We start from the raw sequence: 16,963 nt of genomic DNA on the forward strand, positions 1-16,963 counted from the left end.
TAGAAATGGTGAAACCAAGCATCACTGTCTCATTCTGGTCTTAGGGGAAAAAACTATTCAGTCTTTCACCATTGAAAATGATGCTAGCTGTACATTTTTCATAAATATCTTTTATGAGACTGACGAAATTTCCCCCTATTCACTGTTTACTAAAAGATTCTTTTTTAAAATCATAACTGGGTCAGGAATTTTGTTTAATGACTTTCTGTACCTATTAGCCTTTTTATCATTATATAATATTCTTCTTTGTCTCCAGCAATAATTTTTGTGTTAAATTCTAATGTCTGTGATATTAGTACAGCCACTCCAGCTCTTTTGGTTCCTGTATATGTGGAATACCTTTTCCCATCCTTTTACTTTCACCTTACTGTGTCTTTAAATCTAAAGTGAGTCACTTATAAGTAGGCAAGAAAAAGAAATAAAAGACATCTAAACTGGATATGAAGAAGTAAAACTATCTCTATTTGCAGTTGACATAATCCTATATGTAGAAATCCTAAGCACACACTCACAAAAACCATTAGAGCTAATAAATGAATTCAGTGAAGTTGCAGAATACAAAATCAAGACTCAAAAATCAGTTGTATTTCTTACACTAGCAATAAACAATCAAAAAAGGAAAATAAGAAAACAATTCAGTTTATGGTAGAATCAAAAATAATAAAACACTTAGGAATAAATTTAATGAAGGAAATGTGAGACTTGTACACTGAAAACTATAAAACATTGCTGAAAAAAATAAAGAAGACATAAATAAATGGAAACACATCCCTTGTTCACGGATTGGAAAAATTACTATTGTTAAGGCGGCAATACTCCCCAAAGCAATTTACACTTTCTGCTCAGTCCCTATCAAAATTCCAATGGCCTCTTATGCAGAAATGAAAAAAAAATCCTAAAATACATATGAAATCACAAGAGGCCCCAAAGAGTGAAAACAATCTTGAAAAAGAAGAGCAAAGCTGAAAGACTCATACTTCCTGGCTTCAGAAATTACTACAGAGCTACAATATTCAAAATAGTATGATATTGGCATAAGGATGGACATATTAATAAATAGAATAGAACTGAGATTCCAGAAATAAACACAATTATGGCTAACTGATTTTAGCAAGGATGCTAAGACAATTCATTGGGGTAAAAATAATCCCTTCAACAAATGTTGGGACAACTGGATCCATATGCAAAATAATGAAGCATGATCCTTATGTCACATCATGTACAAAGTTAATTCAAAATGTGTCAAAGACCAAAATAAGAGCTATAAATATTGGGTACATCTTCATGTACCCTTTGATTTGGCAATCATTTATTAGGTATGACACCAAAAGGAAAAATAATTAAATTGCAATTCATCAAAGTTAAACATTTTTGTGCATCAAAGTACATTATAAAGAGAGTGCAAAGACAACCCACAGAATGGGAGAATATATTTGTAAATCATATAGCTGATGATTCTTGTATCCAGAATATATAAAGAATCCTTAATAATAAACAACCAAATGACAACCAAAGCAATTTTAAAATGAGCAAAGAACTCGAACAGATGTTACCCCAAAGAAGATATACAAACAGCCAACAAGCACTGAAAAGATGCTCGATGTCATTAGGCACTAGGGAAATGCAAATCAAAACCACAATGAGATAAATCCACTAGGATAGCTAAAATAAAAAATAGAGAAAAACAAGTGTTGGTGGGGTTATGGAGAACTGGAACATTCATATATTGCTGGTGGGAATGTGAAATAGTACAACCACTATGGAAAACAGTTTGGCTGCTACTCACTAATTAAACATAGAATTATCAAATGACCCAATATTTCCTCTCCTAGGTATGTACCCCAAAGAGTTGAAAACAGGTGTTCAAACAAAAGTTAGTACATGAATAGTAGCACTGTTCACAATAGCTAAAAGGTAGAAACAACTCAAATGTCCATCAACTGATGAATGGATAAATAAAATGATATATCTATACAGTGGAATATTATTCAGTATAAAAAGAAATGAAGTACTGATGTATGCTGAAACACAGATGAACCCTAAAAACATTAATTTGTGAAAAAAGCTAGAGCTGAAAGGACAAATATTGTATGATCCAATTTATATTAAATATCCAGAATAGGCAAATTCATAGACACAGAAAACAAACAGTAGTTTCTAGGGAATGGAAAGGGGAAAATGGGAAGTGACTGTTTAACAGGTGCAGGGTTTCTATTTTAGGTGATGTAAAAGTCTGGGCACTAGACTGTTATAGCAGTTGCACAAAATAAAATGTACTTAATGCCACTGAATAATATACTTTAAAATGGTTTAAATGGTAAACTTATGTAATGTATATTTCACCTTAATTAAAAATAGACTTTAACGCAAAAATTATTACTAGAGACAAAGAAAGATAGCATGATAAGAAGGTCAATAGAGGCGGGGGGGGAAAGCATTTGACAAAATTCAACACCCATTCATAATTAAAAAAAAAAACAACTCTTTGCAACTATGAAGAGAAGGAAATTTCATGAAAAACCCACATTAAATATCATACTCAATGATAAAAGACTGAATGAAGTCCCCATAAGATAAGGAACTAGGTAAGTATATCCACTCTCAACACTTGTTGTGCAACGGTGTCATGGACACATATCACTAATACCAGAGGGTACAGATATAAACAGTATTTTTTGAAGAAATCTTAGAAGCAGAGAAGTAGGGAACCATACTCTGTACATTGAATTCTCATTTTTCCAGAGTATAGGTTAGGCACAGATTTTCTGTACACAAAATGGCCAAGGGAAGAGGACCCTCCCATGGTGGGCAAGCTGGATGTTCTCTTGAAACTATTCTAAGAGCAAGAGTGAGCCCCACCACCACATTATGTTACATATCTATATGTTAGCTTTGGAGGGAGAAGGAAACCCCTAGTTTCCTTAAGTAACAAGAAATTTATCAAGGGGTAGCTGGGTCAAGGAACAATGGTAAGAAGTAAGTATTTCCAGGGCCAAGGGATATAAACCAAAGGCCCTGAAAAGAATCTTGCATGCTAGAAATGCTGACATCAGCTTAAGACCTTGCTGTCTTTCCACAGGCTGGCTCAGTTCAGCTAATCCAGCTCTTTGTAAGTTGTTATCAGCATAAAATAGATGGTTCTATCTATTAGATGATTTATGTATGCCTTTTGGTAACTACAAAGTGAAAACCTACAGTACATACGCAAAAAGATAAAGAGAAGGTAATCAAAGCATATCACTAAAGAAAGTCAATCAATTCACAAAGGAAGGCAGCAAGAGAGGAAGAAAGGAACAAGTGAACTATAAAATGGCCAGAAAACAATTAATAAGATAGCATTAGTAAGTCCTTACCTATAGTAAATAATTATCAATAATTACTCTAAATGTAAATGGATTGAATTCTTCAGTCAAAAGGCAAAGAGTGTCTGGATGGATTAAAGAAACACAATCTAGCAATTCCCGCTTACAAGAGACCCACTTCAGCTTTATGGACACACATAAACTCAAAGTGAAGGGTTAAAAAAAGATATCCCCTGCAAGTGGAAACCAAAAGAGAGCAGGTGTAGCTATACTTATATCAGACAAAATAGACTTTAAGCCAAAAACTGCAAAACACAAAGAAGATCATTATATAATGGTAAAGGATCAATTCATCAAGAAGATAGTTACTGTGAATATATATGCTCCAAACATCAGAGCACCTAAATATACAAATATTAACAGACCTAAAGGAGAACAGACAATACAATAATAGTAAGGGACTTCAATACTGCCACTTTCAACAGCTGATAGATCATCCAACAGAAAATCAGTAAGGAAATGTTGGACTTGAAATATACTTTAGGATAAATGGATCTAACAGATATATAACAGATCATTATATTCAACAGCAGCAGAATATACATTCTTCTCAAGTGTACCCAGAACATTCTGCAGGATAGATAATATGACAGGTCACAAAACAAGTGAGCAAATTTTAAAAGGTTAAAATCATACCAAGTATCTTTTCCAAACACAATGTTATAAAACTAGAAATTAATAGGAGAAAAACTGGAAAATTCACAAATATTAAACAATAAAAAATTAAACAACACACTCCTGAACAAAGAGGCAAAGAAGAAATCAAAAGGAAAATTTAAAAATACCTTGAGACAAATGAAAATGAAAACACACCATACCAAAACTTACACAATGAAGCAAAAGCACTTCTTAGAAGGAAGTTTATATAGCATTAAATGCCTACATTAAGAAAACAGAAAGACCTCAAATAAACAGCCTCAAGGAGCCAGTACCAGAAGAGCAAACTAAGTTCAAAGTTAGTGAAAGGAAGGAAATAACAAAGATCAGAGTGGAAATGAATTAAACAGAGATTAAAAAGACAAAAATAAAAGAACAATGAAACTAAGAGCTGGTTTCCTGAAAAGACAAAATTGATACACTTTTAACTAGACTAAAAAAAAGAAAGAAGACTCAAACAAATGAAATCAGAAATGAAAGAGGAGACCTTACAACTGATACCACACAAATACAAAGGATCTTAAGAGACCACTATGGACAATTATATGCCAACAAATTGGATAACTTAGGGGAAATGAATAAATTCCTAGAAACATAAACCAACACTAAATAATGAAGAAACAGAATAAATAAATGAATAGACTGATAACGAGTAAGGAGATTGAATCAGTAATCAAAAATCTCCCAATAAAGAAAAGTCTAGGACCAGTTGGCTTCCCTGGTGAATTCTACCAAACATTTAAAGAAGAATTAATGCCAATTCTTTTCAAACTCTTCCCAAGAAATTATGAGTAGGAAACACTCCCAAACTCATTTTATGGGGCCAGCATTACTTTAATACCAAAACCAGATAAGATTGCTACAGGAAAACCACAGGCCAACTTCCCTGATGAATACAGATACAGAAATTCTCAACAAAATATTAGCAAGCCAAATTTAACAATATATTAAAAGGATCATAAACCATGATCAAGTGGGATTTATCCCTGGGATTGCAAGGGTGGTTTAACATATGCAAATCAATAAATTAACAGGATAAAAATTAAAACTATTACCATCACAATAGATGCAAAAAAAGCAATCACCAAAATTCAGTATCTTTCCATGTCAATATCATATCAACAAACCAGGTAGAGAAGAAACATAATAAAAGCCATATATAACAAGACCACAATTAACATACTCAAAGGTGAAAACCTGAAAGCTGTTTCTTGAAGATCAGGAACAAGACAAGTGAGCCCACTCTCAACACTCTATTCACCATAGTACTGGAAAGTTCTAGCCAGAGTAGTAAGGCAGGAAAAAGAATTAAAAAGCATCCAAATTAGAATGAAAGAAATAAAACTGTCCTTGTTTACGGATGATATGACTTTATTTATAGAAAATCTTAAAGACCAAACCAAAACCTACTAATCAATGAATTTAGTAAAGTTGCAAGATACAAAATACAGAAATCAGTTGTGTTTCTATACACTAACAACAAAGTACCTGAAAAGCAAAGAAAGCAATCCTATTCACAATAGTATCAAAAAAACAATAAAATACTTAGGAATAAATTTAACCAAACAGATAAAATATCTGCACACTGAAAACTGTAAGACTTTCATGCAAAAAATTGAAGAAAACACAAAAAAATGAAAAAACATTCCATGTTCATGGATTGGAAGAATTAACATTGTCAACATGTTCATATTACCCAAAATCTTCTACAGATTCAATGCAATTTAAAATACCAATGGCATTTTTCACAGGAAAAAAAATAATCCTAAAATTCTTATGGAACCAGAAGACCCCCAAATAGCCAAAGGAATCCTGAGAAAGAAGAAAAAAGGGTGGAGGCATCACGTTTCCTAATTTCAAACTATATTCAAAGCTATGTAATCAAAAAAGTATAGTACTGGCATAAAAACAGACATATAGACCAATGCAACAGAATCAAGACCCCAGAAATAAGCCCTTGCATATATGGTCAACAGGTATTTGACAAGGGAGCCAAAAAATACTCAGCGCGTAAAAGACGGTCTTTTCAATAAATGGTGTTGGGAAACTGGATAATCACATGCAGAGGAATGAAACTGAACCCCTATCTGACACTGCTCACAAAAATTAACTCAAAATGGATTAAAGCCTTAAACAGAAACGTGAAACTGTAAAAACTCCTAGAAGAAAACATAGGGAAAAAGCTCCTTGACATTGGTCTTAGCAACAATTTTTTTTGATATGACATCAAAAGCATAAGCAACAAAAGCAAAATAAGTAAGTGGGACTACATCAAACTAAAACACTTCTCACAGAAAAAGGAAACAGTCAAGAAAATGAAAAGGCAACCTATAGAATGGGAGGAAATATTTGAAAACTATATATCTTATAACGGGTTAATAATATCCAAAACATTAAGGAACTCATATAACTCAACAGCAAAAAAAAAAAAATCAAATTTAAAAATGGGCAGAGGAACCAAATAAACATTTTTCCAAAGAAGACAAACAAATGGTCAACAGGTGCAAGAAAACATGTTCAACATAATTAATCATCTGGGAAATGCAAATGAAAACCACAATGAGATATCACTTGACACCTGTTAGAGTGGCTATCACTAAGAGGACACATTGGTGAGGATGTGTAGAAAAGAGAACTCTTGTGTACTGCTGGTGGGAATGTAAATTGGTACAGCCACTATGGAAAACCGTATGGAGGCTCCTCAAAAAAATTAAAAATAGAACTACCATATAATCCAGCAATTCTACTTCTGGGTATATATCTGAAGGAAATGAAATCAGTATCTCAAAGAGATATTTGCACTCCCATATTCATTTCAGCATTATTCACAACAGCCAAGATACAGAAACAACCCAAATGTCCACCTACAGATGAATGGATAAAGAAGATGTGGTATATACACATACGATGGAATATTCAGCTACAAGAAAGTAGGAAATTCTGCAATTTGTGACATGGACGGAACTTAAAGATATTATGCTAAGTAAAATAAGTCTGACAGAGAAAAACAAATACTGTATGATGTCACTTATATATGGAATCTAAAAAAGCTGAATTCAGAGAGAGAGTACAATGCTGGCTCCCAGGGGCTGGGGGAGGGGAGAAATGGGGAGATATTGGTCAAAGGATACAAATCTCCAGATATAAACTGAGTAAATTCTGAGAATGTAATGTACAGCATGTTGACACAGTTAACAATGCAGTATTATATACTTGAAAGTTGCTAAGAGAGTAAATCTTAAATGTTCTCACCACAAAAAAAGAAGTGGTAGGAGGAGGATATAGCTTTGTGGTAGAGTGCATGCTTAGCATGCATGAGGTCCTGGGTTCAATCCCCAGTACCTCCATTAAAACAAACAAACAAACAAATAAATAAATAAACAAACCTAATTACCCCCCACATTTTTTTAATCTAACAAAAAAGGTTAAAAGAAATGGTAATTATGTGACATGATGGATATGTTAACTAACTCTACTGAATTGTAGTTGTATGAGATAACACTACTGTGGTAATCATTTTGTAATATTTATCAAATCACCACATTGTACACCTTAAACTTACATATTATATTGTCAATTAAATCTCAATAAAGCTGGAAAAAAACCCCATAGTATTGTGTACTTTGGATGGGTACAGTTTATTGTACATAAATGTTCCCTCAAGGACACTGTTTTAAAAAGAAAAGAAAAGGGATGGTATGGTATGATATAGTATGGAAAGATCATCCTTATGCAGTTAAAGAGAGTAGAAAAGACTCACCTGGATTTGAAACAACAAGCATCTTACAGTCAGGACTATGTTCGACTATGGTAGGAATGATTGATTTCATGATGTTCACATTACGTTGGACCAGGGCAAGGCGACTTTCTCCCTCCTGCTGCCGTGCACCTGCTGTGACAATAACTAATTTGGAATTTGCAGACACACTGTAATCTAAAGAAGGAAATAAAAGAAAATGTTTGAATCAAGACTGCCATAATCACTGAGCCTCACTTCTTTAAAAGTCTATTGTATGACTGGTATCATCTACTTTCATATCTGGCATTTGCAAATGAACAGATTTTCCCTGCAGTAATGTTATCTTGTTTAACCTGAAGGAAATCTTCTCACTATGACTTAAATCTATTAAACCCAATGACAATGTGTTATAATGCTCACTATTCCATACTGGAGTTTTTAAAAAGTATTATATGACTTAGAAGTTATTTTCTATACTGATGTCAAAAATTAAACTAGCTAAAATCGCCTCTAATCTCTATCTCCATCTTTCAAAAACTTGTATTTTTACTCTTTCAAAAAGGAAATTTGCTTCATTTTAAAGATATTTGTTACATCTCTATTTATGGTTATTCTTATATCTTTCTAATCCAATCTATAAACCATAAATGTTTTAATGTTTTTCCTGCCCCAGTGAAGATTTCAATTAGAAAAACAAACTTAGAAAGATGGCATTTCTTAGGCTGGCAAGTTTCACATTAATCTGAGATTATCTCTCCCTTCTGTCACATGAAAGATCTGTAGGAGGCAGTTCTCTTCTCTCTCTGCATACATAATCGACTCATTCTCACTCAAAGACCTTGCTGGACATTCATCTTCCACAGAATGGTCTTATCTAACCCCAGAAATCCAAAGCAATCTCTCAACCTCTGTGTCTCACTCTTTCTCCAGCTTCTTTTTCTCCCTCCTCTCCACTAGAATTTTAGAAGATAAACTAGCAAAAATACCCTTGCAACTTCTCCAGAGTCATCTCTCCATAGCTCAGATCAATTATTTGAAATATCATGTTCACAAATTCAATTAAAGTATATACCAGAGTAAAATACCAAATATTTTCATCATCTGCCTACAAGTTATCTTACTAGCTTTGTGTCTTATTTTTATTTCAGATTATCCAGGTGTCCTGATTCTGTTAATCCCATCATCTCCTTATCTGTTATTTTCCTTTCTAAATATAACTCAGTCCTCCCAAAGACAGCAAACCATAGTGGTCTGGAACAAAGCCTTCTTCAAATACCAGGTCCTCTGCCAGGCATCCCCTAATTATGTAATTCATAAATAGTACTCTTACTTCACTGAATTTTTATAGTACTTACTGCCTATAATTCTCAAATAGTCCTTACATATAGTGCCTTATGTTATCTTCCCATGGTTATATTGTACTTATACCCCTAACTTGATCATTAGATCCATAATAACAGATTCTGATCTCATATTTCTCCCTTTCTTCCACAAATATCTTAGCACCACCTATGTTCCAGGCATCTGAGCGCTATGTTTTCACATTTCATGTGGGCTCATATGGTACATATGAGTCAAAAACATCTGTGGATAATCAATGACATCCATTGCTCTACCTCATTATAGCTCACTAAATGTATTTTCAAAATGAAATATATTGTGAAATATATTATTAATACAGAAGCATGTATAAGAAATATATGCCCAGTTTTAAAAATATTAAAGTTAACAACTTTGTAAAAATCACACAAATTAATAGAACATCATCAATATCTTGGAAGCCCCTGTGTGCCCCTAATAGGCTGCATCCACATCTTTCATTCTCAGAGGTTACTAACCATTCTTCTCAGTGGTGAAAATTACAATCTTATCTTAAAAGTTTTACTACTTATGCATATTTAAACAACATATTAAGTTTTATCTGTTTTTGAATCATAAGGTATATATTACGTTAGCTAAATAGTATGTATCTGATATTCACCCACGTTTATGTGTGTCCCTGTAGTTCATTCACTGTCATTGTGATTTAATACTACACAGGATAATTTATCAACTCAGTATTGCTATACATTAAATTGTTTCCAAATCATAACACTATACATTTTTGTACATGTATCTTAGTGCACATGTACACAAGTTTCTCTTGGGAATATACCTAGGAGTGCAATTTCTAGGTTTGGGATATGTTCAACTTCATCAGGTAATGACAAACCTAAAAAAAGTAGTAGTTTTACTATAATACACTCCTACATGTCATGTATGAGAAAATCTACTGTTCCACATCCTGGAAAACATTTAGTATGATCACACTTTTGCCAACCTAATGGTGTATAATGGTATATTGATAGGCTTTTTAATTTTCTTTTCCTTGGTTACTAATGAGATTGTCTTTTCATATAGTTATAGGCCATTTGAGTTTCTTCTTTTGTGAAATGTTCAAGTCTTTCCCCATTTTCTACTAGGCTATGTATATTTATCTTATTTATTATACAAGTACTTTTATTCTTAACACTATTCCTTTGTCAGCTGTTTTTGTTGCAAATATTTTCTCTCAGTTTATGACTTGTCTCTTTACTCAATATCTTTTCATGAACACAAACACTAACGTTTATATCCTTTCCTTTTTTGTTCATGTTTTTGCTGTCCTTGTGTTTAATTCTTCCCTATCCTGAGGTCACAAAGATGCTCTATATTATCTTCTAAACAGAAGCGTTGAAGTTTTGCCTTTCACTTTTTGTCTTTAACCAATTCTGAATTAATTTTTGTGTGTGTTATCAGGCACAGGTTCAATTTTATTTCCTTCCATAAAAATAACCATTGCTGTAAGAAAAAAAAATTTAAGTCTGCAAATTTCCCATTGAGCTACAATATTATCAGTGTTACACAACAATTTCTTGTCTCTGCATTTAATCAGCATAGCTTTGTAGTAAGTCTCGATATCTGGTAAAGCAAGTTCTCACCACCTTGTTCTTTCTCAAGAGTATTGTTGACTGCTCAGCCCAGGCTGTTGCCATAGTGAAGCTGAGAAAGAGGTCAAGCAGAGGTTGCAGCAGCTCCTCAAAGGGGGCTTCTCTTCCATCCACTATTCCTCTAAAGATTTACCTGGGATTTAAGAGGAGTGTACATCCTCTTAAATGTAATATGTGAATAAACTGTTTTGAACCTACTTTGTGGACAAAGGACTATTTGCTCATCTAGATTTGAAAGCAATCAATGGACAGGAAGGAAATGGAAGGTGTGCACTCTGGCTGGGATGAGAGATGGACCATCATTCAGACATTCACCAATTGGATGGCTCAGGGTTCTCACTACACAGTTCCATTTGTGGCAGAGTGGAACCCCTACTGACTTATATATGATAGACTGTATCAAAACAAGTGTTTTTAACAATGTTTACAAAAAGCATCTTATCTACTCTCAACCTTTGAACTTCTGAATGAATTTTAGAATTAGTTTAACATGAACAACAATAACAAAACCTGTTGGGTTTTTTACTGTGATTGCATATAATCTATAATCAATATGGGAAGAATGGATGTTTTATGATATTGAGACTTCTATGAATAATGCATATCTCTTCATTTATTTATTTAATGTCTTTCAGTGAGGTTGTATTAATTTCTGTATGAAAGCTTTTATACATGTCTTGTTAGATTTATTCCTAGGTACTTCCCATTTTTTATAACATAAATAATAGCTTTAACATTTTTACCTGTTTTTGCATAATTTTTTATTAATAATTTTGTGTCTGACATCTTTGCTAAACTCTTAGTCCTATACGTTGTCCCTCTTCTTATATTTGTTTTTATCTTCTTTTTGATTCACTGGGTATGTTTTCATAATTTTACTTCTTCCCCTTTACTAATTTAGAGGTTACACACTGTTTTCATTTTTTTAAAGGTTGTCACAGAAGTTGCAACGTGCATATTTAACTCACTAAAGCCCAAAGTTAATCATCACCTTTCCCACTTCCCCAGTGATTGGGGAACTTGGAACACTATTTCATTCACCACTACCACTCCTCACCTCCAGATTTATATGCTATGTTTAAAATTTTTTAACCCCATAAGACATTACGTCTTATACAATTGGTGTTTATTTAGATTTGTCCTTCTTTTCACTATCTCCTGTGCTCTTCATTTTTTTTCCTGCATCTCAGACTTTGTATCTGAGATCCCTTTTCTTTTGCCTTTAAGTATATAGCTTTGCATTTACATGTTTTAGGTCAATATAAAATGTTTATAATGGTGCTAACAGGTATTTTTAAATTAACCACTTTCAGTTCCAATCATGTTAGATAAGAGAGCTTCTAGTAGAAACTACATCTGTTGAATCACATTACCAAAAAGCACACTATATACTTTAGCATATGATAAAACAATTATTTTCCTAATTCTCTAAGGCTTCTGTTGGCCAGCACATGATGCTAATGCTACTGTGGTTAAACTCTCCACTTCCTCTTCCATAGCCTCAAAATATACCCTGAACCTAGTCCTCTATAAACACATATCAAAAAAAAAAGGTTAAGAATATAGATAAATGTATCAATAATATTAGAAAAACTATGCAAGACTGCATATCCTTCAGGAAATATGTAAGAAAGACTGAAAGACAAGTTTAAAAGCATTTATATGTCAGTTACATAAAAAAAAAATAGAAAAAACGAAAGAAATACATAAAATCATTAACAGAAGAGATTTTAAATTTCTTTATACTTTTTTGTATTTATCAAATTTTCTCCAATTAAAATAGAATGTTCTTTTTTTTTAAATTAACCTTCTAAACTGTATGTCCTAATTACAGTGGTGCTATTTTTAATTTTATATTTATTGACATCAGTCTAGTAAAATTCATTACTTTTTCTAAAGTTCTGAAAATAACTTTATAAAACTAAAATTAACCTTTTCCAGAGACAATCTTTGAAGTATGAAAGAAAAGACTGCCATGCTGAAGATCCATCGTTTCTCCCTTCAGTTTGTCCACTGCGATATCAACAAGGGCGAGCTCATCAGCCAAATCCTAAAATACATGAAAGTTCTGAATAAAATGTTCTGGAAAATGTTCCCATTTCAATTTTAGGAGAAAGAGAAAAAAAATTGTGTGGTTATTTTATAATCAAAGGAGTGTTACATTTTTAATAGAAAAATGATATAAAAATAATAGTTTTTTAAATGTGCCTAGAGAGACTAGAAGTTAAACAACAGAATGTAGCAAAAGGTATTGTTTTGCCTTCATGTAATTGTCAAAGTTTTTAGAATTGTGTTTTTTTCCACTTCAGATAACAGTTTAAACTGAATGAAAAGTTATAGAATCCTTTCAAAATATTTTATTTTATTTAACCCTTATGACTAATTTCTGAATTGGTTCAAGTTGTTTTTCTTTTTTTAATTGATGTATAGTTGATTTACAATGCTGTGTTAGTTTCTGGTGTATAGCATAGTGATTCAAGTTATTTTTTGGTATGAATCCTTACGGTCAAAATAGAAAGGCAGCCACCTATGGGAAACCATTCTATGTAGTTCAGTAAATTACAGTTAACCCAGCCCTTCAACCTAAGGTTAGATAAGCATGTAACCAGACCCAATCAATTGTGCCATCCTTCCTTCTGGCCACAGCAATTAGTTCACAAATGAGGATATGGCCCCAGGCATTACAAATGAGCACAATGTCTGTGACGTTAGCAAATGGAAGATGGGAAATTAAGAGAAAAAAAAATCTAAGGCAAACTGTTACGGCCACTTTGCTTGGTACAGGACAACGAAGTAGGCTGTACTGCAACCCACTCCTAAAGACTTTACCACTCCTAAAGACTTTACATGTCCTTATAAAACCTTTAAAGTCCACTTTTCAATGACATATGCAGGTATCATGGTACTCATTACAGCCCATATGCCCCTTCAAGTCAATGGACTATATGATTATGCATATTTTAATATCCTTCATCACTTCCCATTTATCCCATAATTTATATCACTGTGATTTGAAGACAACGTCCTGAACTAGTCTGCCTGCTTCACTTGGGCACTTAACAGAGTACAAATGATTCTAGTAGAAAATAACTGGGTTCTAACAATTGACCTTCTCTTACAATTCAAGTTCTGAAATTTCATGATATTTTTTGGAGTAGGCTTTTTTTGATTCATTGTGCTGAGCACTCAGTGAATTCTTTATGTCTGCAAACTCATGTCATTTTATCTCCTGAATAATTTTCTTCCCCCTCTTATTTCTTACTGAAATGTCAATCAGCTACTGGACATTCTGATTAATCCTCTAATTTCACCTCTTTTCTATACTCCATCTTTGTCCAACAGTTGGCTACACAGCAGCCCAAAAGGAGTAAAAGGGCTCTCGCCTCTGTTGAACATGTAGACTTTCAATGAATCCTACTGCTTTCAATAAGATGTTTGTCCTCTATTGTCCTTGATTATCTTGAGTGCAGAGCCTGTCTAATTTAAACTCCCTTTGCCTGCTGGGATGTGAGAGGTGGTTGCCTGGTTGATGAAGGTAAAGAAAGAAGGTGCAGAAGAAAATCTGGTGGGTTTCCTTCTCATCATATAAACTTTCAACCAATCCTGTTTTTAGTCCTATCCCTTACCTCCATCTTGTGAGGTGACTGATACTTTCAATTCCTGAACCTTTCTGGGGTTCTGGAACTTAACTGGCTTTGTTTCATCCTGTCATCTCCCTCTGCAGGTTTCCAAAAACTTTCTAAATAATGAAGAAAAGCTTTTAAGAGTACAGGTTCTGTGTCCAGACTGCCAAGTTTTGAATTCTGGCCCTTTCACCTACTAGGCATGTGACCATGAGCAAGTTATGTAACATCTGTGCTTCAGTATTTTCATATATAAATGGAGACGGTAACAATACTTTACTCCTAAGGTTGTAACAGAGATTAAATAATATCTTTAAAACATTAGAGAAGTAAAAAACTTATACATTAAAAATTATAAAACATTGCTGAAACAAATTAAAGGAGACACAAATAAATAGAAAGACATCCCATGTTCATGAATTGGAAAATTTAATATTGTTAAAATGTCAATACTACTCAAAGAGATCTACAGATTTAATGCAACCCCTACCAAAATCCCAATGGCTATTTTTTTAAGACATAGAGTAGTCCATTCTAAAATTCATATGGAATCTTAAGAGACTCTGAATAGTCAAAACAATTTTGAAAAAGAACAAAGTTGGAGGTCTCAAACATCCCAATTTCAACACATATTACAAAGCTAGTAATCAAAACAGTGTGGTACTGACATAAAGAGACATACAGACCAATGGAATAGAATAGATAGCCCAGGGGAAAAAAACTCTCACATATATGGTCAATTATTTTTCGACAAGAGTTCCAAGACCACTCAAAAGGGAAAGGACAGTATTTTCAAAAAATAGTATTGGGAAAACTGGATATTTACACGCAAAAGAATGTGGTTAGACTGTTTACCTTATACCACAGACAAAATTAACTCCAAATTGATCAAAGGCCTAAAGGTATGACCTAAAACTATGAAACTTTTAGAAGAAAAAATAGAGGAGAAGCTTCATGACATTGGATTTGGCAATGATTTTTGGCTAAGACATCAAAAGCAACAAAAGTAAAAATAAAGTGGTAGAGTGCATGCTTAGCATGCACAAGGTCCTGGGTTCCATCCCCAGTACCTCCATTAAATAAATAAACCTAATTACCTCCCACACACAAAAAAACTTAAAATTGGTAAACTGGACAACATTAAAAATTTAAACTTCTGTGCATCAAAGTTCACTATCAACAGAGTGAAAAGAAAACCCATGGAATGGGTGAAAATATCAGGAAATAGTTTATCTGATAAGCAGTTATATTTAGAATATAAAAAGAACTCCTACATCTCAACCACAACAAATAACCCAATTTGAAAATTGGCAAAAGATATGAACAGACATTTCTCCAGAGAAGATAAACAAATGGCTAACAAGCACACAAAAGATGTTCTGGAAACACAAAGGAAGATTAAAGAACTTCTATTGTTATTTTATCAAATGCGGTATTTTTTTGCTTTATAATTAACATGTAATACTTATGTAACAAAAATTTTTAAGGTATAAGCCATAGGGAAATACGATGTTCACCTATTACTGTTCAAGGAGGGCAAAGTGCTGGATCATTTCAACAGGAAATGTTATAATATTAACCAAATAATACAATCAATGTGTCTCCTATAAACAAATTTAAATAGTCTGGCAATGCCTGACACATGGTAAACTCCAAATAAATGTTTCTTAAATTGAGTAAAATCAGATGATACTTATTTGCTACTAAGGGATTAACCCTGCACTCATCAACATCCACAAGACTTAGAAGTCCTTACTCATTTTCAGCCACAGTATAGGCTTATTACTTACCTTCAATAAGATACAAATAGCACAAGCCATGCCTACAGCACCTGTTCCAACAATGGTGATCTTACTCTGGGAAACTTCACCTTCCTCAATTAGATTCTCAATAAGCTGCTCCTTGACAGTTGACATTTTGAGAACCTGATAAGGATAATGCAATTTCAGTGGAATCGAACTTCCTGAATGAATCACTCTTATACTCAGGGATGTACATTTGATGTACACACTGAACATCTAAGGAACTACCTCCAGTTTGCAGAATGTTGGGGCCAGGGGTAGAGGGAAGCCAAAGGAAAAAATGCCTGGTCCAGGGGCGTGGAGAGGTAGCGCACGGAACATCCTGTCAGTATTAGGGATTGGGGCACCAAGTTTTTTTTCACTTCTCCCAGCCCCCAACCACCGTTTATACTCCAGTCCCAGTCACTCACAAATGCTCGGCGTGGCGCAGCTCAGTACAGACGGCCTGAAAGCGCAACGCACTGCCTTTCAGTTGCTCTTTGAAGTTACACCAGAGAAAAAAACACCAACGTCAGTTAAAGTGCGAAGCCAGGAGACCGTTACTCTCCGAACCGTTGAGCAAGCACGCTCCCACGCTTCGCTCTCGTTCGTCAGCACGCAAACCCCGCCCCACGGCCGGCCTAGGCGCAGGTGCAGGCGCAGGCGCATTGGAGGGTTCTTGATGTCCTCTGGCCTGAGTGCGTTCTGTGGATTCTCTGGGTTCCTGTGGTTTCCTTCTCGTGATGTCCGTATGAGAAGTTCTCAACGGTCTTGAAGAGTGTGCAAGAGAGGGCTACTGGGGTGTTTCATTTCCTTCAGCCGGCCTAGGCCT

General features: G+C 34.0%; 1 protein-coding gene across 4 annotated transcripts in view; it reads right to left on the reverse strand.

Moving 5' to 3' along the window:
* Positions 1 to 16,763, reverse strand: part of LOC102519711 (L-lactate dehydrogenase C chain) — a 71,435-nt gene extending 54,672 nt beyond the window's left edge. For all 4 annotated transcript variants that reach the window (XM_032488895.1, XM_032488893.1, XM_032488892.1 and 1 more), the window contains exons 1-4: positions 16,563 to 16,763; positions 16,141 to 16,275; positions 12,660 to 12,777; positions 7,780 to 7,953 (exon numbers count right to left, since the gene is read on the reverse strand). In XM_032488895.1, coding sequence (XP_032344786.1) covers positions 7,780 to 7,953; positions 12,660 to 12,777; positions 16,141 to 16,266 — 418 coding nt within the window. In that variant the 5' untranslated portion in view covers positions 16,267 to 16,275; positions 16,563 to 16,763. The remainder of the gene's footprint in view (positions 1 to 7,779; positions 7,954 to 12,659; positions 12,778 to 16,140; positions 16,276 to 16,562) is intronic.
* Positions 16,764 to 16,963: the final 200 nt, after the last annotated feature.

Source organism: Camelus ferus, chromosome 10, assembly GCF_009834535.1.
Source record: "Camelus ferus isolate YT-003-E chromosome 10, BCGSAC_Cfer_1.0, whole genome shotgun sequence".
Classification (NCBI taxonomy): Eukaryota; Metazoa; Chordata; class Mammalia; order Artiodactyla; family Camelidae; genus Camelus; species Camelus ferus.